This window comes from Squalius cephalus (genome assembly GCF_949319135.1).
Source record: "Squalius cephalus genome assembly, chromosome: 2".
NCBI lineage: Eukaryota > Metazoa > Chordata > Actinopteri > Cypriniformes > Leuciscidae > Squalius > Squalius cephalus.
This window is the reverse complement of record NC_137123.1, coordinates 18990715-19016606: the sequence shown is the minus strand read 5'-3', so window position 1 is coordinate 19016606 and position 25892 is coordinate 18990715. Positions and strand designations below refer to the sequence as shown.

General features: G+C 40.0%; 1 protein-coding gene across 1 annotated transcript in view; it reads left to right on the top strand.

Moving 5' to 3' along the window:
- Positions 1–23416, top strand: part of meis1a (Meis homeobox 1 a) — a 30320-nt gene extending 6904 nt beyond the window's left edge. The window contains exons 8-13 of the mRNA XM_079853044.1: positions 1772–1917; positions 6868–6944; positions 13931–13989; positions 14854–14943; positions 21905–22005; positions 22616–23416. Coding sequence (XP_079709170.1) covers positions 1772–1917; positions 6868–6944; positions 13931–13989; positions 14854–14943; positions 21905–21966 — 434 coding nt within the window. The 3' untranslated portion in view covers positions 21967–22005; positions 22616–23416. The remainder of the gene's footprint in view (positions 1–1771; positions 1918–6867; positions 6945–13930; positions 13990–14853; positions 14944–21904; positions 22006–22615) is intronic.
- Positions 23417–25892: the final 2476 nt, after the last annotated feature.

The following is a 25892-nucleotide window of genomic DNA, read 5'->3' as shown; positions in this document are numbered from 1 at the left end:
CTCGGACTGAATATCTCACTGCCCGAGAAAGAGAAACAACAGACAGACAAACACACGGATAAATGATCACAATGAAGCACAGAGTCTGTCCTAGAGCATTATTTATACTGTAAACATTTGCCTTTTCAGAAGCCCCGTTATATGTTTTTATTTTTTTATGTAAAGTTTGGTGACATTTTGTACCCTCTCTCTGCGCTCTTTTTTGCTTGTATGCTGTTAAGGCTATATAAATGCCTTTTTGCATGTGAAATGAGAAAAAAAGGATAACCTAAAAATGGTAAATTCTAAATGAACTGGTTCTATTCAAGTCAAAAAATATTATTTAATATCACTGAATCATCCTACATACGTTAATTCATACCAGCAAAACTAATTGTATGGGTTTAACCAGGTAGAAATAGCTCTTTTCAGCTGCTATTTATAACAGCTGCAGGTTACACATTTTACAGTGCAGTATTTTATTGTCTGACATCAGCTTTACAAGATGTTTATGCTTTTAAAAAAAAAAAAAAGGTTATTTTTCAATGAAGAAGGAAGTTTTTAGCTTTGAAAGTTACTGTTTTTACAGTACAGAAAGGAAATGCTGGCTCCTAATGAGTAGGGGTGTAACAATATAGTTATTTTGTGTTATTTTATCTAATTTCTGTTATTAAAAATAAGAAAAAAGAAGCAAATTACAAACAATAGTACAAATACAAAAATATGCCAAAAACAAAAAAATGAATTAAACAAATTACGTTTTTCAGGTGAAACATATTAGTACAGAAATGTAATAATCAAATGTAAATATAAAATATTACATAGTCTGCGCTGTATGAATTAAATATAAATGTATTCTTATTAAAGCTAAAAAAGTGATTCAGTCAAGAGCAGTGAGTGATTTTCTCTTTTGTTTGATTCACATTAAGCAGGAATATTAGGCTGCTGTCACTTTAAGACCAAACGCACAGATCCATTACACTGATGATACACATCCGGTTTACACCCAACTGTTTACTTTCACCTGAGACATAACCAGCTGTGTTTACATGAATACTTCACACCATGGGCATTTTGACATAATTGCGTGTGTATTCGACCATTCAAGCTCAATAAGACGTGAAAGAGAGCTGAATTCACGATCGCATGCCGAGAGACGCGTCTTTCTGTGTGTCAGTCAGCGCGAGCACCGCATTGAGCTCTTTTTCACTGCTTATTATTTGAGCTTAATAACACTTTTTATCATCGAGCACGTCCCAAATTCGCGAATGCCTTCTGAGTGTGAGTGTACCACTCAACACAAGCCCCTTTTCAAGATATATAAAATGTTTTAACATCAAGCATGTCTGCTCTATTGACTTCTCAAGTGTCAATAGTGCTATATATATACATACCGCGATATACACAATATAGTAAAACCTCTAACGATATTATATACCGTGGTAACGATCATCATACCGCCCAGCCCTACAAATGAGTCATGATATTACCCCTTTAATAAAACTAACTGCTAAATTAAACCATATTGAACAGAAGTGAAATAAGTAGTTGGAATGATGTATTTTGAGTATAATAAAAAATTATGTGTTTGAAATACTGTTTTTGAAAATGCATGTCGCGGTACATTAATGGTGGAAATACATATGGATTTGCATTTATTCGTTTTTGAAAATCTTAAAACCTTGTTCTAAAAAGTTAATGCAGCCAATGCAAATACAAAAAATAAAATAAAAAATACTTAAGTTCACTGTCACTATCTCAAACATGTTAATAGTTGGTTTCTTTTTCTCAGGTGACTTTCTGGATCAGAGTGTCGCCTCTCCAAGCACAGGAGAGGAGGAAGACCCCGACAGAGAGAGGAAGAACAACAAGAAAAGAGGCATTTTTCCCAAAGTGGCAACCAACATCATGAGGGCATGGCTGTTCCAGCACCTCACGGTAAAACATGTCTCTCTTATGATCATAATTATGTGTGTTAATTTATAACAGAGTAAAAACCAAACCAGCACGTGCTGAACAAAAGTTATTCAATGCAGTTCGATATAAATGTAAATGACATAATTATGGCTTTCAGAAACGATAATGCTCAACTACTTTGAGATTAATGAAAGCAGCCCAAGATAAATGCAAGTTATGTGATTATAAGGATCATTATAAGGTGCTCAGTAGTTATCATGTAACCTAAAGTTGTGCTTCTCCATTTTGAAACTTAATCTGAAGTTCATCAACACACATATAGGCATATAAAACAGCTTACAGATGCACAGAACATGATAAGAAGCTCGTGCCGGCGAGTCTGTACCTGCACGCCTGCATTATTTCAAGCTCAGTGACGCTCCCACATTGCCTAGAGGCTTATTGAACACACACACACACACACACACACACAGAGATGCACTAATGACTGGTGTAACAATATATTGGGATGAAACACAGGCAGGGTTTCCTTACTGTTGTCATGTGTACGGTGTGATAACGGTTTCCATGGTAAAGTGGGCGGGCCCAGCTCAGAGCCCCTCCCCCTCGCTCTGGCTTTGAATATATAATCTGAACAGACATTAAGCCTTTGTTTCTGCATCCTCATTTTCCTCCTCTCTCATTCGGAAACTTGTTGAATCTCTTTCCAAACAAATAGGCGCTCACACTACCTCATAAACACTAGCTCATATGCTTCCCACATAAAGGCTGTGATTTGGATTGGGTAATTAGTGGGTAGTTTGTTCCCTTCTTGCCAGCAGATGTGAAGCAGCAGAACACACGGCTGCCTGAGCGACCAACGTTATGGAAGAAATGTTTTAAGATTTATATAAGAGTCACAAGAGGACAGAAAAGAGCTGAACATGTGCTAACCAGTCACTGCGGCTATGCATATTCAAGATCTTTAATTGAAACCTACAAATAACAGCGTCAGCAAATCAGCTCCTTTCAAACACAGTGTAGACAACGTTTTCAGATACGCTAAACCTAACCTGTTTTCAACACTGATAATAATCAGAAATGTTTCTCGAGACATTAGAATGATTTCTGAAGGATCATGTGACACTTTAGACTGGAGATATGAGCACATAAACACCTGAACATCCATCAGTGTGATTTGGAGGTAAACACTGAGACAGAATGCGGATTCTAGACGCGAGGACTTTCCTTCAGGCGCCGATTAAGGTGGTGAGCATTCAGATAGATGACATTACAACATTCCCTGAGATCATTAGGGGGGGTCAAAGGTCGTGTGCGTAAAAGAACGCCCCCCCCCCCCCCCCCCAACCTTTATTCCAGTACAGTTCCCTGATCCGTTCAGCTCCGGCAAGCACACAAACACCGTGCAGCGCCACCTCAGACATTACGGCATCCTTCTGTTTGAAGTTTAGAAATATGAGAAGCGCATGCAAAACATAATTCATATGTTTTTCCACCCCGCCTATTCCCAGGCTCTGATCAATCTAAATCTCCATATTGATGTTTGTCAGTTGTAAATGTGATTTCGCAGACCTCCGCTCGCTGATTACCCCTAATTCAGCTGCAGAGCAGACCAAAGGCATCGTGTTTAAAGATTTAGCTCATTATTTTTTCACTCTTATTGTACAAAACCATGTGCTGTTATTTTTCATGATGCGTGAGTCATTTTGTCTACTTTTATGGTGCTTTTTTTGGAGCTTGATAGTTTCCTTGTTGCATGAAAAAGAACTGCATTGAGTTTTGTCCCCCCCCCCAAAAAAAAACATGCAGGTTTGGAACAATGTGAAGGTTATTAAATAATCCCATCATTTTCATCAGTCAATTTTCACTGTATTTCACTTATTTAACACCCGCCTGTGATAGACGTTCTCAGAACAATGTTACGAATTTCAGTAAGATTAATAGAACGTTTGTTCAAAGTTATCTGGTCTTTAATACTGTTCTCAGAATGTTTTATTATTTATACCATCGTTCATGGAACGTTTGGTTGGACATTCATCTAACGGTTTTTTAAATGTAACTTGTTTTAGAATGCTCAGAGAACATTTCAAAGTAACATTCCCGCAACGTTTGCAGAATCATCAAATGGAATGTTCCCTTAACCAAAAATCCAAACGTTTTAAAAACTGGACTTTTCGAACGTTTCAGAATGGAAGCTTAATGGCGACGTTACCAAAACGTTCTTGGAACATGTTTTTGTTAGCTGGGGTGCCTTTTGTTTGGGCTTTATTTATACTTTCTAGGCTTTCATGCTACTGTTTTAGCCGGTTTCTCCACAGGTGTACTTTTCCTTTGAAGCGGTGGAGCATTTGGTTGTAATGAGGGAGCCGCAATTAGCGTCAGTCTCAAAAAATGAGGAGCGGAGGGCTTTGTTGGGGGCGGGGTGGGCGCGATGGAGTTCATTTAGCCTAACTGCACGGGCATGTTGTGTGAGGATGGATCTGCTGGGGTTCCTTCCCCCCCCCCAGGGTCTCTCCAGGGTCGAACTCGCTGTTATCAAAACACCATCCATTACGGCTCTGACAGCTCCTCCTGGGGACCTGGGTTCTGCTAGACCTACAGGGAATTTCCGTCCTTGCCCATGAAAAGAAAGGGATGCGGAAAAGAAAAATGTTGGAGAGAATGAAAGAGAGGAGAGGTGATTCATCACGGCCAGACTCTTTTTTTCCCCCTGTAAACGCAGAGGGGAGGGGGGCGACGCGGAGACGCAGAGATGAAACGGAGAACCGTCGGACTGAGAAGTCATGCCTCACTTTGGGATTCACTCAAGACTGTAGCTGCAAAGTTAATGAAAATCACAGTCGGCCTGCTGGGTCTTTGTGGGAACATCTTTTTAGAAATGAAAATCTGTTTTATGCAGTGTTGGAGAAGCTACTTTAAAAACTAGCATGCCAAGTAACAAGCTACTTATAAATCAAAGTATACTCTACATACCATAAAGATACTCATTTGAGAAAGTACTACTAGCTAACTACTTCAAATCTATTAAGTTATATTTACAGTACTGTGCAAAAGTTTTAGGCACGTTAGTATTTTCACCAAAAAAAATGGTTTTAATCCAGTTATTTATATCTTTTGCTGTAGTGTGTCAGAAGGAAATATCAGTTTACATTTCCAAACATTCCTTTTACCATTAATTGTAATAATTCAATAATACAATACAGCAAAAGATATAAATAACTGGCTTAGAACCATTTTTTTTGGGGGGGAAATACTAACATACTTTTGCACAGTACTATATATATACACACACACACACACACACACACACACACACACACACGTGTATATATATGCTGTATATATATGTGTGTGTGTGTGTGTGTGTGTGTGTGTGTGTGTGTGTATGTATGTATGTATGTGTATATATATAACAATGTTAAATTAATAAAACATTTATATATAACTCAGCATTATATATATTTATATATATATATACATATACATGCTTTATCTTGTATACTTTATCTCACATATGTGTGTGTGTGTGTGTGTGTGTGTGTGTGTGTGTGTGTATAAAAGTATTAACATATTTGAGAAAAATGTATAACATAAATATTAAATAAAAATTAAATAATAAATACATTATAAAAAAAAATTATATTTTTTATTATAATACTTGTATCTGTCTTTATTATAATGCTTTATGTATATACACACACAATTTAAACATTTATATATTATTTAACATTTGAGAAAAACTAAAATGTATATAAAATAAGGACATATTAAATAAAAAAAAATATATATATTTTAATATCTTTATTATAATACTATATTACAATGCTTTATTATAACACATACATGTATGTATCAAATCAATTCAATATTTGTATATTATTTTAAATATATAAATTGTATTGTAATTTAATATTACCATTAACTGAACCAAAAAATATGCAAAAGTATCGTCATGACATGAGCAAGTTTTTTCCCCGATGGTTAGATTTAGTGCTTGGATCTCGTGTTGTTTTTCATCCCTGCTGTCTGTGGGGTTTTTTGGGTTGTGACCCACCGGTTGAAAACCACTGGTATAGTAGAGTTTAAGTAGAATAGTCTAAAGTCTAGACTCAGTGTTTGAGTACAATAGAGGGACCATCACACTCACACACACTCACACACACACACTCACACAGCTGCAGCGGCGGGTGAGGCTGGGTGTGTTTTAGAAGCTTTTTAAGTACCGTTCACCCTGAATTACAGATCATTAGAGCCCTAACAGTTTTACTGCCTCTGTAAACAGGATAATGACCCCACACACACCTTTAACTCTTCATTGAGTTTCACAGGACACACACACACACACACACACACACACACACACACACACCTCCAGCCAGCATGGCTCACTCGGTCGTAAAGTTACCCACCATTTGCTACCAGAGCTCTCGGCATGCAACAGGTGTTAAGAGAGAGTCATTCATGGGTGAGGTGTTTATAGTCGCTGCTGTAAAACTCCTGCTCCAGGATCAGTTTAATGCTCACTCCTCTTTATTTATAGATCTCGTTGAGGTTTAGACGGCTGACCCGGGATCAGTTGTTGTCTAATTACAGGTTGAGACCTCCCCTGTCACTGTGTGCGTATCCTCTGGGTTTAGAGAAAGGCTTTGGTGCTTGCTAGAGCCGTCACCCTTGGTTACAGGATAGCAATTTGTAATGACTTTGTGGCTTGGCGTCTAAATCCCAGCTGGCAACTCTCCGATTAGCGCATGGGGTTTCCTTTAGAGTTTAGGGCTTCATTTGCCAAGATATACAAGGAATTTGTTTGGCTGCATATGCAAACACCCTACAGCCACATAACACAGTTCAACAGAAGAACAAATGCAACTGAAACCTGGTGCTTTGTGTCCTTTTTTTTTCTTGCAATTCTACTGTTGTACTGCTACTCTTGTGTTTGCTAGTGTTGTAACTGTCGATGTTTGCGGCCCGTAGCACCCGTACCCCTCTGAGGAGCAGAAGAGGCAGCTGTCCCAGGACACTGGACTGACCATCCTGCAGGTCAACAACTGGTAAGGGCTGATCACATCAGACAAACACGGCATCAGGTTGAAAAAATACAGATGTGGAAGTATGAGCAAGTGATGTGAAAGTATGCTATTATTTCTATTGAGGAAAAGGGGTTCTGCATCCTGACACCAAAGGAGAAGCTTCTCACGTCCATCAAATAATCTTTAGTTCTTCTACGTCACGACAGATGTTACATTATAGAATGTGTAACATCAAGATCTATATCGCAGTACTGAGACTAGACAAAGTGTACTATACATTGTGTGTGTGTGTGTGTGTGTGTGTGTGTGTGTGTGTGTGTGTGTGTGTGTGTGTGTGTTGTTTGGGGTTTTTGAGAACAGTTTCTGCATTTCATTGATTAAAAATATAGTAAATACAGTAATATTGTGGGGGGAATTTAAATATATTGTCAAATATAACTTATTCCTGTGATGCAAAGCTGTATTTTCAGCATCATTACTCCAGTCTTCAGCCTCACATGATCCTTCAGAAATCACTACGATGATTAGAGGATCAAGAAACATTTCTAATTATTATCAATGTTGGAAACAGTTGCGCTGCTTCATATTTTTGTGGAAAACGTGATACAATAGATAGATAGATAGATAGATAGATAGATAGATAGATAGATAGATAGATAGATAGATAGATAGATAAAACACACTGTGGTCGACACTAACAATGCTTTGCTCGCAGCAACTGAACCCTGAGTTAATGTAGTCTGGATCATTTTTCAAGCTTGCATATTTCTGTCCATGTTTTTAAAGGCATGACAGGCAATCTGTCCATGTTTGCATCTGTACTTTGACTAGCTTTAGATTTATTTGTGCTTTTGATTGAACTCACAGCTTTGGTCGTCAACAGCAATAGATACAGGAAGGGTTTTCTCCTCCCTATCAACTTCTACGCTGATAACCGTATCTGTTCTGCTATCCTAACTGTGCGCGATTACATGGTTAGTTCAAGCATTTAGCATTTTTTTCCCATGCAGAAATTCCTTTAACATTTTGCACACTCCTTGTGGCCTTCCAGTTGAGAGCCGCTAGTCGACTCAAGAACCCTATAGAGTGAAAAATGGCTCTTTATAACCGTTTGCTGCAAAGAACCAATGGAGAAGTCTTATTTTTAAGAGTGTATGTTCTGATCCGGCTTAATGTGAAAGGAAATGAGCTGTGGTGTCCCGGCACCAGTCGTGATTCATGAGAAACATTTCTACAAGGACATAAACCGACTGCTTCTGCCATAGTAACTGACAAGTAGAGTTAAACAATGTTAGGTGTGGTGATTGAAGATCTGGACTGGTTTCTTTACAGTCCTTTAATTTGCTGAGCTCTACACTGTAAAAAGTGATAAGTTGACTTTACTTAGAAAAGCTGTGGAAACTGATTGCCTCAAAATTTTCAAGTAAAATAGGTCATCATTTTTGACTTGATACTACTCTCTACTACTTTGTAGAGTTAACTTGTGTATTTGTAGAGGTTACCATTAAACTTGAGTACAGGTAACTCAATTTCAAAAGTTTAGGCAACTTACAGATTTAAGTTGAGATTTGTAAGCAGAACTTAAACAAAACAGTTATTTTAACATGTCTGCTTGTTAATTTATAGTTGTGTACTGTAAGTTTGTTCTTCGCCAGAGCTTTTTATTTGCAGAACACCATTATGTGGAATATTCCTCAAGTCACCAAAACAAAAAAATGTAACATTTTTTTTTTTGAGAAAGGTTTTCATCTTGTGCTATTTGCACAAGAAAAATAAAAGTGTGATATCTATTATATTCCACTGTGATATATATTTAAAATATAATTTTATAATAATTAAATAATGCAAAATACAATTTCATTGCTTGTAGAAAATATATTTTTTAATATTTTAAAATATTACATTTTGGACTGTGTGTGTCGTCAGGTTGATTCAGTCATATCTAATCATTTCTGTGAATATTTTTTAGAGCATTTTAATTGGCAGAACATTTTCTCATCTTTGGCTTTTGCTCATCACTGTAAACGGTATTTAGACCCTCAAGAGCCCTTCATAATCAAAATGACAACTAATTAGTATTTTAATAACCGGAGTGAAAATACATTAGGTGCTCTTCAAAGCCCAACACAAACAAGAGCGCAGAAAGCGGTGTGTGTGTGCAGCTCCGGCGCGCAGAGGAAACAGGTGAGGGAACGCGAGGGGCGAAAACGAGCTGCTGTCAAATTAAACAGAAATTATCACAGGGAACAGCTGGACTGGTTTATTTAAACATGGAGACGCACAGACACACACTCGTAAAGAGGAACACTGTCCTCCGAATGACCTCACAATACAGTGGGACTAAAAGATAACTTTATGTCTATGCTTTCCAGACAGGAACATTTGCTGTTGAGTTTTAGGTTCAATAGGCTACAAGTATCACAGGGTGAGTTAATATAAACTGGGAGGCCTAGGAATGTACGGTGGGGTCCAGAAAGAGACCACATAGAAAATCTTTGTTTTTATTCAAAGAAGCCTGGAAATTAAGTTTTGAGAATAATAATAAAAAAAAACTTTAAACAAAGAAAAGCGATGACATAAAATAAAGAAATATGTACATTTAGATTTTAAATGCATTTATTTTTGACAATGAGCATGAAAATTGAGCATTAACTGAAATTCTTGTTAAATTTTATTTGAGTTTTTTTTCACTCAAATTATGCTGATAATACCGTTTGCAAATAAATATTTTGTATTAAATTGCAAAAAAACAAGTAACCCCACTATATATGCTATATAGATGCTATATAGATGCTATATATATATATATATATATATATATATATATATATATATATATATATATATATTAGGGCTGTCAAACGATTAATCGCGATTAATTGCATCCAAAATAAAAGTTTGTTTTTACATAATACATGTGTGTGTACGGTGTATAATTATTTTCTATATATAAATACACACACATGCATGTATATATTTAAGAAATATTTGCATGTATATACTGTGTATATATATTTATATTAGTGGTGGGCCGTTATCGGCGTTAACGCGCTGCGTTAACGCGAGACTCTTATCGCGCGATAAAAAAAATATCGCCGTTAATCTATTCTCCAAGTTGGGTTGGGAGCGTTGGGAGCTGGCTCAAGCTACACAAGCTATGATGACGCAATCTACCCGCGGCCGCGAGGAACACCCGGCTGCAACGCATCATATTCGTCGTCATCTTAATTAAACACGGCTGAAAGTGAAAGCTGGTGTAAAAGATCCGTGCAACATCCATTATTTGGACTTGGTTTGTATTTAAGCCGTCCGACGTAGACTGTATGGTGTAACAGTTCGGTAAGTTAACACACGACTAATCCGTTCTACCACCTCAAATTCAAAACGAAACATATCACTGAATACCAGCGCGCGCGTATTATTCCCAATATATCTTAGTGAGTGGTGTAGCACATAATCTCTTTTTATTAAAAGCGCCCGATTTTAAGAATCGTTGTTGTGTTTCTTTTTAACTGAAAATACATCAGTTAGACAATATTCTAATTTTAAATTTGGGGTTTCATAAGCTCCAAGCCATAATAAACATTAGACCTACTTAAGTCTCTGCAGCTAGTGTACTTAAATTTTATTTATCTGCAAAATTATGTTGTATACTTACAGTTTTGCACAATATATGTTCTCAAAACTACATACACCCTTTCAAAAAAAAAAAAATAAAAAAAAAATACATTTAGCAGTTGTTTAGCAGGGTCTGTGTAACCTGTTCTGAAATGGTTTTATTATAATATCGTTATCGCAAGAGGCTGCAATGTATATCACAATATGGATTTTAGGCCATATCGCCCATCCCTAATTGATAGCCTATAGTAGTTGATAATAACATAGGCCTACCTAATGTTGCCTACGGACGGTAACAGTACAGTAGTAACCTTTTACAGTCTATGAGTAGAACAGCTTTCTCAAGCAGTTTGTGATGCATTTTGGAAACAGGAGATGAGCACCTGGTCTAATGCGCCACCTGGCTTGAGAAACCCGTTCTCAAAGACTTACTTTTATAGTCATTATTTGGGTAGCACACATACTCTGAATGCCTTCGGCAGAATTCAAATGAGCCATTTTAATCTAGATTAATCTAGATTAATTTCAAAATTAATCTAGATTAATCTAGATTAAAAAAATTAATCTATGCCCACCTCTAATTTATATTATATATAATTTATATTATATATAAATATTTTATATATAAATAACACATTTTCACCGTACACACACATGTATTATGTAAACACAAACTTTTATTTTGGATGCGATTAATCGTGATTAATCGTTTGACAGCCCTAATATATATATATAATGCTGAATTATTTGAAGAGTTCAGATACAAAAGCCTCTAAGTGCCATCTGAAATTTTCTTCTAGAATGATCATTTTTATCAAGCTTGTTTATTTAAGTTCAGTTATTTCACTTAAGTGACAATTAATAGGTGATTTTCATTGCCATTTAAGTGAAATTACTGAACTTAAATATACGAGCTTAGAGGAGAGAAATATAGCACTTAGAGGCTTTTGCATCTGAACTCTTCATTTATAAATGTTTTATTAATTTAATATTGTTAAATATTAAATATATATATATATTTAGGTACGTTAGTATTTTCACCCCAAAAAATGGTTCTAAGCCAGTTATTTATATCTTTTGCTGTATTGGATTATTGGATTATTACAATTAATGGCAAAAGGAATGTTTGGAAATGTAAACTGATATTTCCCACTTTATTAACTTTATTGATTTAACTATTTATTTCTGACAAAGAGCATAAAAATTGAGCATTAACTAAAATTATTTTCACTCAAATTATGCTGATAATATAATTTGAAAATAAATGTTTTGTATTAAATTGAAAAAAACAACAACAACCAATTAATCCCACTATATATATATATATATATCTTGCATTTGCAATAAAATTTGCAAGTAAATATTTTGTATTAAAATTCAGAATAGAGGTATTTTTACCAGTGGATTCTTTCAACCGCACTGTATATATAGTAGATCTTAGCATTTGAACCCCACATAGACTAGCTCTTCCTATATAAATGAGCCTATACGGCACAGCAGGTTTGTTCTGTGTTGGATTGTGCAGTAAAGGTACTATGTGTTTCTTTGCTCCCTTGTGTACAAGAAAGGGCCCCCAAATATTTCACTTGCTGCGTAGTGTTGTTATGTGTTTGGCGTGCGTGTTGGGCCGTGTACGTGTGTGTGTGTTTGGAGTGAACAGGCAGAGGCATGAAGCTCGTAAACTTGGTCTCGTGGTGAGAAGAGGGGTTCAGTGAGGGGTCAGCTTTTAACCCCCTTAAAGAGTGGGACGGGCTCGTCCCCGCTGGGGAAACGGCTCTTATCTCTGATTGGTCACCTAACGGGCGGAGTTGAGAGAGATGCTAGCGCTTAACAACCTCAAAAAAGTGTTTATTGTACCTGCTCGTCACGCTGCTCATCCTGTTTATCTGTTTTTACTGCTTCTTGACATTCATCTATGCCACTGCTTCTCAAGCTGTGGGATGCAACACTACATGGAAAATATATTATAAAATCTTATAAAATATAGACATTTTAATTGGTACATTCTCACTCCTGCAATGGGAATAGTAATGTGCTTGGCTGGATTTATTTGATTAACAACACAGTAAAAACAGTAATATTGTGAAATATTTCTACAGTTTAAAAGAACTGTTTTCTATGTGAATATATTGAAAAATGTAGTTTATTCCTGTGATCAAAGCATCATTACTCCAGTCTTCAGTGTCACATGATCCTTCAGAAATCATTCTAATATGATGATTTGATGCTCAAGAAACATTTCTGATTATGATCAATGTCGAAAACAGTTGTGCTGCTTCATATTTTTGTGGAAACCAGGATACTTTTTTTCATGATTATTTGATAAATAGAAAGTTATAAATGTCTTAAGTCACTTTTGATCAATTGAATGCATATTTGTCTAATAAAAATATTAATTTATTTTTTTTGTTAAACTTCTGAACAGGTGTATATGATTTTTTTTTCTAAATCTGTATTTTTTTCCAGTTTTCCCGTATGAATTTATATACTATTTATAAAAAAAAAAAAAATTGTGTAAGAGTTGATTTCAAAGAATTTATTTTTCTTATTATTCTAACAACAAGAGTGCGGTAAGAGAAATAACATAATTCATCCATTCTCTGAAAATGAGTCCTTGTGTCTTGTGCAGTTTTGCTTCTTAAGTAAATGCATCTTTGTTGCAATAAGGGAATATTGTTGTGAATGTTTAGATTTGGCCAAAGTTGGCCAGAAAACTTGATGTAAAGGCAGGCTTCTCCTCTAATGGAAAGAACGATCACATGGTCAGTGTGTGTAATTCACTTCCTATGAATTAAAAGTAGAACTTCCCCTCTTTTGTGAAGGTTCGAATGGAAGCGAAGCACCTGGGGTGACGCAGAGGGGTCATTAATCATGTGTGGACTTGTGCCCTGGCACTCCAAGGTCAGAGGTCACGGGGAATTTTTCAGGCTGAGAAAGAGCAGAGCTGGGCTGCTGCCCGGGGTGTGAGGTCACCGAGTCAGGGGGTCATAGGTCAAGCATAGCATGGGAATAAATGCGGAAAGCATTGAAGTTCTGTGTTAATTTATGTTCTGTGTTAAAATAAACTAGGTTTTTTTAGTGTTCTGTAAACGTCAGGCGTGTTTGCATATGCAGAATTCGCCGACATGACAATGATTTTCACCCGTTTTCACCCAAATCTGTTCTCTTTAGACTTAATAAGCTGCATGATTTGAGAAATCACTCGTGTCTGTAGCACAAACTGTGCTGGATGAGCCGCGCCAAAGTTGAATACTTTTTCAAATACGTTTGTTCAGATCCAGAACCATAAATTTTATTGATGCTTGCGTTTGAAAGGAGCCAGCACATTAATAATAATAAAAAATGTCCTTTTATGCTCATTTCAACTTTTCTTTGCTTTGCTCCATCAGGTTTATCAATGCCAGGAGAAGGATCGTCCAGCCGATGATCGACCAGTCCAACCGCGCAGGCAAGTGCCTTGTAAAACTGACGGATTTTTGTTTCAATTCTCAGAGCTAAACTGTATAAAATGCTCTTTCATCCAGGAAATCTGCACTATGTTTTAATTATTGGTCTATGCAAGCATGCGACAGATGGATGACTTTTGCTGTTGCATTGCTGTTTTTCTGTTTATTTCAGTGTCTTGCACCACAAGTATCATGCTTTTGAAGGAGTCAAATGAAGTTTTAAAACAATGGAAACAATCATTTGTCTCCAAACATGCTGAAAATTCAGCTTTGCATCACAGGAATAAACTAGCATGTAAAATAGAAAACAGTTATTTTAAATTGTAATATTTCACAATATTACTGTACTGTGTTTTTGATCAAATAAATTAGCAGAAGAGACTTCTTACATATATTGGGAATAAAAAATGTAATGTTTATTTTGCTTAATTCTCGTAAGAATATTGTCAGTCCACCTGCAATATATGGTTTATATACAGCTTATATGTGCTTAGATATATGTTTGTGTAGCAAATTGGATGTATGCAAAATCAAAAAAAAAAGTTTTAATGTGCATCAGTTTGAAAACAATGGACCAATCATGTATTTCCAAACATGCTTTTGGTCCAATTCTGTTGTGCTATTTTTAAACATAAGAACATGTCCTGTATGAACTGCCCCTAAAATGGTTTTCAGGATGAATTAGTTGAACTCAGCCTTATCCATCACACACACACACACACAGCTTGGTTTCAGTAAATGTCTGGGTGGATTGGAAAGGAAGTGTTCTTAACATTGTGACAGTTTACACATTTCCTTTGGGAAGCTGTTATGTGTGGATATGTCTGACCTTCTTAACTGTCTCGTATGTGTGTGTGTGTGCGCAGTAGGTCACGGTGGCCCGTACACCCCTGATGGTCAGCCAATGGGAGGTTTCGTAATGGACGGTCAGTCGCACATGGGCATCAGACCACCAGGTACATCAACGAATGCTCAAATGTTTGAGGGTGAAATGAACACACGTCCTGTAACTGAAGCCAGCAAAGCACTGCTTCATTTATAAAACGCTCTATAAAAGGATGATTCACACCAATAATCAATATATAAGAAATTATATTTTGCTTAAAGAAAATGAAGCCATCATTGCATTGTTTTTTGATGTGTTTATGACAAAACTTTTTCGTTACTATAACACAGAAAAATCCCAATTGTTCGATATTTATATTTATATTTAAAGAAATTCATAATTTTATACAGCAAGGACAGATTTTGAACAAATTGAGTGATAGTCAAGGTATTTATAATGTTGCAAAGGATTTCTATTTCAAATAAATGCTGTTCTGTTGACATTTCTATTCATCAAATAATCCTGAAAAAACGTCTCTGGTTACTTGCGTAACCTATGTTCTCTGAATAGGGAACGAGACGCTGCGGATAGCGCAGTGGGATATTCTCTGAATGTGCCGATTGTCTGAAGCCCTATAGAATCACGCCAATTCATTGGCTGATGGCGCTCGCGCAGTCTGGCTCCGCCCCGACGCTCTTACGTCGCATCATTACATATTCGCGCGCGCGCCATCTGTCCTCAGATTTCTCTGCCGAAAAGGAAACTGTCAGCAGCGCGAGGAGCTTGGCAGCTAACGCAGCGTCTCGTTCCCTATTCAGAGAACATAGGTTACGCAAGTAACCAGAGACGTTCTCTTTCATAGGTTCACTCAACGCTGCGGATAGCGCAGTGGGAACGGACTACCAAACTCGCCAAGCTAGAGCGCTTTCCATGACTGGTACAAAAATAGACAACGACCAAGAGGAGTTCAAACAGAAAGAACCTGGGAACCCGGGGTCATGTCAAGATCCAAATTATAGAACCTTACAAAAGTGTGCGGAGAGGACCAGCCTGCCGCAACACAAATGTCCTCCAAAAGTGCTCCTCTAAAAAGAGCTTGAGAAGATGCCACACTTCTGGTGGAATGTGCTCTAATGCTAAGAGGTGAAGGAAAGCCATGCACCTCGTAAGCCAACGAGATAGCTTCTGTAACCCAGTGAGAAATCCTCTGCTTTGATGCAGCAAGCCCACGGCGGCCAGCACCGAAGCAAACCAGAAGCTGGTTAGATTTCCTCCAACCGCCTGAGCGGTCTACATATATCTTAAGAGAACGAACTGGGCAGAGCAAGTTAAGCTTCCTATCTTCCTCAGAAGAAAATGGAGGAGGGTGGAAAGCGTTAAGGTTAACCACCTGCGAGCGGAAAGTTGTGGAAAGAACTTTGGGAACATACCCTGGTCTCGGCCTCAAGGAAACCTTGACCAAGCCAGGAGCAAAGTCCAAGCAAGACTCGCTAACAGAAAAAGCTTGTAAGTCTCCTACACGCTTTAATGATGACAAAGCCAACAAAAGCGAAACCTTGAGAGTCAGAATCCGCTCCGGAGCTGACTCTAAGGGCTCAAAGGGAGCCTTTGTCAAACCCTCTAGGACAACAGAAAGGTCCCATGAGGGAACTCTAGGGGAGCGAGCCGGTTTCAGGCGCTTAACCCCACGCATGAAGGCCGAAACTAACCTTAGTTTCCCCAGGGGAATCTCGTCCGATTCCCTATGCGCTGCAATAGCTGCGACATAAACTCTGAGAGTGGTAGCAGCTGCTCCAGAAGCAAACTTCTCCTGCAGGAATTCCAATACTGAACCAACAGGGCAGTTAACTGGACTCCTATCATGTGCTAAGCACCATGTCTCAAACACCTTCCATTTGGAAGAATATAGCCTCCTTGTAGAAGGGGCTCTAGCACTCGCAATGGTCTCCTGAACGTCAGATGGGAGATCAGAACTTAATGCTAACAGCCTCTGATCGGCCAAACATACAGCTTCCACATGTCCGGGCGAGGATGCCATATCCTGCCCTGCAGTTGGGACAGCAGGTCCTCCCTGACCGGGATCTTCCAGGGGGAAGATTCCAGCAGAGGAATTAGCTCCGAAAACCATGGCTGGGACGGCCAGAACGGAGCTACCAGGAGGAGGCGGACTCCGCTCTCTCTCACTCTGGCCAAGACCGCCTGGATCAGTTTGATGGGCGGAAAGGCATAGAGTTTCCGCGTTGGCCAAGGGTGAGCGAACGCATCTATCCCTAATGGAGCCGGGGGACTCAGGGAGAACCAAAGCGGGCATTGGGACGACTCTTGAGATGCAAAGAGGTCCACTTCCGCTTCTCCGAAAACCTCCCAGATCAGGGCCACTGCCTGGCGGTTCAACATCCATTCTCCCGATCTGAGTTTCTGCCTCGACAGAAAGTCTGCTGCGAGGTTCAGAATCCCTGGGACATGAACTGCTCTCAGAGAAAGGAATCTGCTCTGAGACCACAGGAGAAGGTGACGCGCATGCCTGTTCAGGGTGCGTGACCGAGAACCCCCCTGTCGGTTTACATGAGACACCACTGCCATGTTGTCTGTCCTGACAATTACATGGTGTCCCTCCAGAAGAGGGAGAAAATGATGCAGAGCCAGAAAAACGGCTCTTAACTCCAGGCAGTTGATGTGCCAAGAGAGAGTCTCGCCAGTCCAGACGCCACATGCTGGTCTGCCCTCGAAAACTGCTCCCCAGCCGGTGAGAGAGGCATCCGTCGTAATCATCTGGCGACGAAATACCGCACCCATGCTGACCCCTTTTTGAAGAAAAAGAGGGTCCCGCCAAACTGACAGGGCTCGAAAGCAACTGCGCGATACCTTCAGTAGGCGAAGGGTTGGCCCGGAGGGCCGAACCCCTGAGAGCTTCATCCACCACATGAAAGGTCTCATGTGGAGCAGGCCCAGCGGTAGCACGGAGGAGGCCGCGGCCATAAGGCCCAGCATCCTGCGGCAAGTGCCCACAGACACATGGTGGCCTAGCGAAAAACGGGCCACGCATGTCGTCAGACTGGAAATCCGTGCAGGAGCCAATTGGGCCTGCATGAGAACGGAATCCATGTTCACTCCCAAGAAAACGGTGCTCTGAGCCGGAGCAAGAACACTCTTCTCCGAGTTCAACCTCAAACCGAGAGACTGGATATGACTCAGGACGATGTCTCTGTGGTGGGTCACTAACTCCCTGGATTGGGCTAAAATGAGCCAATCGTCCAGGTAATTTAGAATACGGATGCCCTGGAGCCGCAATGGGGCCAGAGCTGCATCCATACACTTCGTGAATGTCCTCGGGGCCAGAGCGAGGCCGAATGGAAGGACCCTGTACTGGAACGCTCTTTCTCCAAAGGCGAACCTGAGGAACTGCCTGTGTCGCCGTACAACCTGGATGTGAAAGTAAGCATCCTTTAGGTCTACTGTCACGAACCAATCCCCTGGCCGAATCTGAGATATGATAGCTTTCAGCGTCAACATCTTGAATTTCCCTTTGTAAAGGGCGAAGTTCAGTCGGCGGAGGTCCAGTATGGGACGCAAACCGCCGCCCTTCTTCGGGACCAGGAAATAGCGGCTGTAAAAGCCCCGTTCGGTTTCCCCTGAAGGAACCTCTTCTATCGCTCCTTTGAGAAGGAGGGATGAAATTTCCTGCTGAAGTACAGAAGCCTGAGTGGCGCTGTCTACTACGGTAGGAAAGACCCCGTTGAAACAAGGGGGATTGCGGCAAAACTGAAGAGTGTAGCCGAACCGAACTGTGCGAAGAACCCAAGACGATACCCCTGGTAAGCGCTCCCACTCTTGAAAGAAATGTGAAAGAGGAAGAGGGATGTTGTAATGCAGACGACATACCTGAGTGAGGGTGCCGTGTTGACGTTCGTGGGGTAGAGAAGTTGACCGTGCAGGAGAGCCCTTGGCGTCCTGGCACGTGATGGGAGGCATCGATGCTGGGGTCATGGTGACCAGGTCCGCCTGTTCCGGAGGAAAGCGAAAAGTGCCTCCGAGGATGCGACCGGCAGTTATAGAGAGTGTCGGGGGTGAGGGGAGAAAGCAAAAAGCGTCTCCTTCCTCCCGCACCGGGCTGAGTTGAGATGATGAAAAATGGCCTGCACTTCGAAACACTGTGAGTGGCGAAGGTGACAGGGCAAGGAAAGGAGAGCTGGGAGGTGGGCAGAAACGCTTGCGCGGTCTGTCCCAACCTTGAGGAAGCAGAGGAGCTCTCCTTTTTCCGACCGGAGGGTCAGGAACGGCTCTGGGCCGCCGGAGCGGTCGGTTTGTCGGACCGCTTCATCTGGAGGCGCTTGTGAGGCCGTTGACGGGGAAACGGGCGACCGCGGGCTCCCCAAACCGTGGTAGGTGGGGGATGCACCGGTTCGCTCCTCCTGGAAGAGAACTCCGGTCTAAAAGAGGGACGTTCTCTGGGTCGAACAGGGGAGGGAGCAGAAGGTTCCCTAGCCCTCCTGGGCATGAACTGTCTGAACGCGGCCGATTGGGATTTGGAGGAGCGGAATTTCTCAACCACTGTGTTGACCGCCTCACCAAACAGACCTGTTTGAGAAATGGGGGCGTCCAGGAGGAAAACCTTCTCCTTGTCACGGATCTCCGTGAGATTAAGCCACAAGTGGCGCTCCACCGCAACGGAACCAGCCATAGAGCGACCTATAGCACGTGCTGTATGTTTGGTGGCTCTTAAGGCTAAATCCGTAGCCTTACGAAGCTCCTTGACTGCTTCAGGGGTCATGCCATCGCCCTCGTCCATTTCCTTAAGGACGTCTGCTTGGTAGGCCTGAAGAATGGCCATAGTGTGCAGGGACATGCCTGCTTGGCCAGCCGCCATGTAGGATTTCCCAATTAGAGAGGAGGTAGTCCTACATGCTTTAGAGGGGAGGAGGGGGCGCGACTTCCAGGACGGCGCAGAGGACGGAGCAAGATGGTCGGCTAAAGTCTCCTCAATCGCCGGAACGGCGGAATAGCCCTGTTCCACAGAACCTACTAGGTTGGTGAAATCAGCAGCTGCCGCATTAGTGAGGCGCGCAGAGAAAGGCTGCTTCCAGGATCTGGAAATCTCGTGATGCAGATCACTGAAAAATGGCAGCTTTCTCCGTTGAGGCCTAGAATTAGGGCCACTGAGAAGTCTCTCGTCGAGTTTCGACGACTGAGATTCGCGGGGCTCGTCGGGCCAATCAATAGCGAGCTTCTCCGTAGCGCGCGAAAGTACATCAACGAGCTCCGCGTAGGCCGCAGTAGGCCGCGCTTCCTGGCCGCTAGGCGGGATAACCTCGTCGGCGAGAGTAGGCCCGAAATCCTCGGAGTCGGAAGCCTCGGTAAAAAGTACATCCTCCAGCCCGAAAGAAACCGCGTCGCGTGCTCCCGGGCTGGGGCGCAAATAATCATATGAAAATTCGACTGGCATGCCTCGCGCGTGCCGAGGGGAGGGAGGGAGAGAAAGAGCGGGGCTCATCTGCTCGAACTCCACATCCTCAAGCTCTACATCCGAACCCCAAGTCGCGGATCCTCGAGAGGCCTCGGGAGCGCGACAGGGGGGGACGAATGATTCCCTCTCAAAAACCGCGAGCCGCGATTTGAGGGTTTTGAGCAACAAATTTTCACAGAATTTGCATTTAGACGATCCTATGACTGCCTCGCGCGCATGTGAAAAACCCAAACATTTAACACACTTACTGTGCGGGTCGTCGTTAGCGATGTAACGAGCACATGGCGGAGAACAGCGTCGGTTTTCCATGGCAACTTCACCGTAAGGAGAAACAGAGTTCCGCTTGAACAGTCGCAGAAGCGCCGAGAATAATCCAGAAGTCGTATGAGCTTAGAAAAATCAAGAGCGAAGGGCAACGTGACCGCTTCGTTCTGAAGGCAGAGAAATCTGAGGACAGATGGCGCGCGCGCGAATATGTAATGATGCGACGTAAGAGCGTCGGGGCGGAGCCAGACTGCGCGAGCGCCATCAGCCAATGAATTGGCGTGATTCTATAGGGCTTCAGACAATCGGCACATTCAGAGAATATCCCACTGCGCTATCCGCAGCGTTGAGTGAACCTATGAAAGAGAACAGTTTCCACAGGAATATGAAGCAGCACAACTGTTTTCAACATTGATAATAATAATAAATGTTTCTTCAGAGGTGTAAAGTCCAGGGGGCAGAAAGTAAAAGTCCTGCCATCTGTTTATTCCAGCCATGAACTCAGCCAGCTGATTTCACTAATTAGTTCTCTAATTAGTTGATAGCTTTGCCATCAATTTACATTTTACAATATATTCAAATAGAAAACACTTACTAGTAGAATATATATATTAGGGCTGTCAAACGATTAATCGCGATTAATCGCATCCAAAATAAAAGTTTGTGTTTACATAATATATGTGTGTGTAGTATAATTATTTTCTATATATAAATACACACACATGCATATATATTTAAGAAAAATGTGTTATTTATATATAAAATATTTATATATAATATAAATTATTTATAATATAAATATATATACCCAGTATATACATGCAAATATTTCTTAAATATATACATGCATGTGTATTTATATATAGAAAATAATTATACACCGTACACACACATATATTATGTAAAAACAAACTTTTATTTTGGATGCGATTAATCGTTTGGCAGCCCTTATATATTGTGTGTGTGTGTGTATATATATAATTATTATTATCTCAGTGGGACATGTGTCATACAGGACATGTTCTTGCACCATATTACTGTTTTTACTATATTTTTGTAAATTACATTTTTTTGTTGTTGAAAATAATGCATTTAAAAAAAAACTGCTTAACTGTCATAAAAATGTCAGTCCACCTGCAATATATGGTTTATATACAGTGTTTATATGCATAGATATACATTTATTTTAGCAAATTAGATGTATACAATATTACTGAAATGAAATAACTAATTAATAATAAACATTTACTCTAAATTCACAAAAAACATTTTAATATATAAGATGAGAATGATCCATTCTCAAGGCTGTCCAGTAGATGTGTTTGTGATTTCATGAAAGTCTCTCTCTCTCTCTCTCTCTCAGCGGCTCTGGGTGGTCTTGGGGGAGTGAATATGGGTCTGGAGAGTCAGTGGCACTACATGTAAACAAACCCCTGCCATCCTGCTGAACACAGCAGACGAGAGGTACGCTTCTGCACCAGGGATTCCCCTGTATGGAAACATCCCTCACGGCGGTTCGACCCAGCTAATAGTCGTAATTCTTTAACGCTTTCATGTTTGTTCACTTTTTCAGTTTTCTTCATGCTCTCTTAAAAATAAAGGTTCTTTACTGCCATCGATGGTTCCATGAAAATCCTTTAAAATCCATGGAATCTTTCCATTCCACAAAAGGTTCTTTGGATTATTAACACGTTCTTCACACTAAAAATAAGGTTATTTTAAGAGCAATGGTTCTTGCAAAAAAACAACAAAATGAAACACTTTTGGAACCTTTATTTTTAAGAGCAGTTTATAAAAATAATTTATAAAAATCAGCTCACAGCAACTGTACAGCAAAATCACCATCCCATATTTCCACCGTCACAAGACCGCCCAGTCCAATTAATTAGTCACTCAATTACTAAGTGGAGACAGTTTATGACATTGGAATCAGTTAATGTCTCAACCCACAGGAAAAGATAAAGATGAAAGCGGCGGTTTTGACAGAAATGTCAGCTGAATTGATTTGTGACCGTGCTGTCGCCAGTAGTGTTTCCTCATAAATGATTTCAACTCTTTTTCATTACACACTCAGGCTTTTTGGCGAGAGGATCGATCCTTTGCTCACGGACCCGGAGTTTTCGGGCGGATTCGGAAATTGGATTTTGACTTGCATCACAATAAACGGCCTTTATTCAACGGTACAGATACCCTAAAGAAACCCCTACAGCTTTACTCTCGGAGCGAGGCGCCAGACGGATTCAAGATGGCCGCCGGGACTCGTGTTCCCTGTGATGGGCAGATCAACTGTATCAGTAAACAATACAGAAAAAAAGAAATGCCTCAAGCCCTGGACGTACTCGCTCTGGGCCGGGAGATTCTTTCACGTGACCTCTCACCTGGAACCAGGTGAATCTTCAAGTGGCCTGAAAGGTCAAAACAAAGTCTCGTGTTTCAACTCAAGTGCCACCTGAAATCAAGAGTCATTATTCTGCAGACAAAAGTCCGGGAGCGATAGACGCCTTCGTCACACCACCAGATGCCTACGTCACACTGACGGAAGTCTGCGATCTAATCTGTGCAAAGCAATTCAATACAAAGCCCATAACTGTATATAATGCTGCTGGATGTGTCAAATATGACAGAAAAGGTTCATAAACGCCCAATGAATGCAACTGAAGGTTTCTCATACACCATTTACTGCGGTATAAATGCGCTTAGATGCATCCGGACAGTCGATGAGATTTTGAAAAGGTACTAATGATCGTTCTGGATTCGACTGAAGTGAGCTGAGCTGTATATTCACACTATGTGTGTGTGTGTGTGTGTGTTTGTGTGTGTGTTTGGTTGGTTTTCAGTGAGTGTGGGTTTATTCACATAAAAATTCATACCTCAACACGTGTGTTATATCATTATTATTGCACATGGGTGATTCATCTGTGTTTGGCATGGACTACTAATGTACTGCTTTCTGAATATTACATACAGTACATAGTTTAAAAAGTACACTATTGTTCAGAAGTTTGGGGTCTGTAAGATTTTTATTTTTTTAAAGAAATTAGTACTTTTATTTAGCAAGGGTGCACTAAATTGATCAAAAGTGACAGTAAAGACATTTATGTTACACAAGATATCTATTTCAAAGAAATTATGTTCTTTCGAACTTTCTATTCATCAAAGAATCCCGAAATAAAATGTATCAAGGTTACCACAAAAATATGAAGCAGCACAACTGTTTTCGACATTGATATTAATCAGAAATGTTTCTTGAAAATCAAATCATCATATTATCATGATTTCTGAAGGATCGTGTGACTCTGAAGACTGGAGTAATGATGCTGAAAATTCAGCTTTGATCACAGGAATACATTACATTTTACAATATATTCAAAAAGAAAACAGTTCTTTTACATGGAAATAATATTTCACAATATTACTGTTTTTACTGTATTTTTTGATCAAATAAATGCAGCCTTGGTGAGCAGAAGAGATTCTTTCACAAACATTAAATGGACACCCAACTTGAACAGTAGTGAATGTAAAACAATAAGCACTGATACATGTTGCAAACAGCTATATTTACCTCAGTATGTTGCATGTTTATTTTTATAATCTCAAAAATATGAGTTTCAAAGTCTGACCAAATTCTGCCGTTAAGTCTTAAAAATGTCTTACCATATAATGAGATAATTATGTGAACTTTATGTCCGGTTTATTCTTCACACTGACCATGGAAGATGAATTTGAGCACAATGCATTGTGGGATACAGTAGTCCATGCAATGTGCTCTGTTAAATACTACATATTCTATGCATACAGTGCACACTTCACATACTGTATACTGCAGAATAGTACCTTTGCACAGCCTTTGCTTTGTTGGTAAGCGGGTTGCACAATGGAGGTGGTGTGTATCGCCCCCTGTAGGGCATGAGAGGTACTGCTTTCTCCTGTGGTTTCTTTTGCAGTCCAATAACTTAAACTGGAAATTTCATCAACAACGGGGGTAAATGAATGTCTAAGTCCAGGGGTGTCCAATCCTGCAGAGGTCAGGTCCATCCCTGCTCCAACACACCGGTCTGTAATGATCAAGACCTTCATGAGCTGCTTCAATCGTGTTTGATCAGGATGGTAGATCTCCAGGAACAGGATTGGACACCCCTGGTCTAGTCCAAACAAAAATGAACTAAAAACTATATCACAACTGACTTCTATAGAAAAGGGAGGAGGATTGACTGAGAGTTCAGCGGCTTGCGAACATGGGTTGCGGTTGTAACGAAACCATCTGTGGCATGAAGGTGAGTGATGGTCAGTGTAATTAAAATGTCTGGGTTGGATTTTAATGCTTGATCTCTCTCTTCTTCCACTTTCCTGTTTAAACTCACTACCAAAACAAACCCGCCATCATCTCAACAGAGGAGAATCTTGAAGCTAATCCAAAACCATGTTTACAATTCTGGCAAACTGTTTTACGTTGACATATTTGACTCTGAAGCAGCTTTCCTGTTTGCATTATGAGTGTATGTTTCAGATCAGTTATTCTGGAGGGTTTTACAGTTCCTACAGACCTTCAGCCGAAATCTACAGTATTTTAGGATCAATAAAGTGTTTTTTGCAAAAATTGCAATTACAAAAATGCATCCAGAAATTTTACTTGTAAAAAATATATATATATATTACATGGCTTGGTTGAATTCCAATGTAGAATGCGAACACACCGTTGCCATGAAAAACAGAGCGTTGCTATGGACGCAGGATTCTAACCATAGAGACGGAACGGACTATTTTCTTTAGCGGAAGCAATACTATCGTTTTTAAATCAATAAACTCCTTTTTAAATCAATATTTTGTGTCAAATTATTGATTTATTTGGTAGGTAGCCATGTAATAAGCGGGATAATGTAGAGCGAGGCGGTTGTTATAGCGAATACATCCCCTTCAGGCTGATTCAAGACCCCGACGCGAACCGATCAGCCTGTCGGGGTTGTATTCGCTATAACAACCGCCTCGCTTTACATTATCTCTTACATATAAACTTCTAAAATACGTATATACCGTTATTATTTTATGACATTTTATAAAACATTTTATTAAAGTAGTTAAAAAAGTTATATATATATATATTTTTTTTTTTTTTGTGTTTGTGTGTATAGATAGATAGATCGACAGAATAGATAGAGAAAGAGAGACAGATAGATAGAACCAGACAGATTAATATTTGGGGCATAATCATTTATTATTATTAAATCAGCTTTGCCTGATTAACACACACTGTTTTAACCATTTAAATCATGCACATAATAAGAGGTGCCCACAGTCAACAGGAAACGAGGCGATTGAGTGTCTCTGGATCTGTTTCAGTTCAAGGGTAAAGA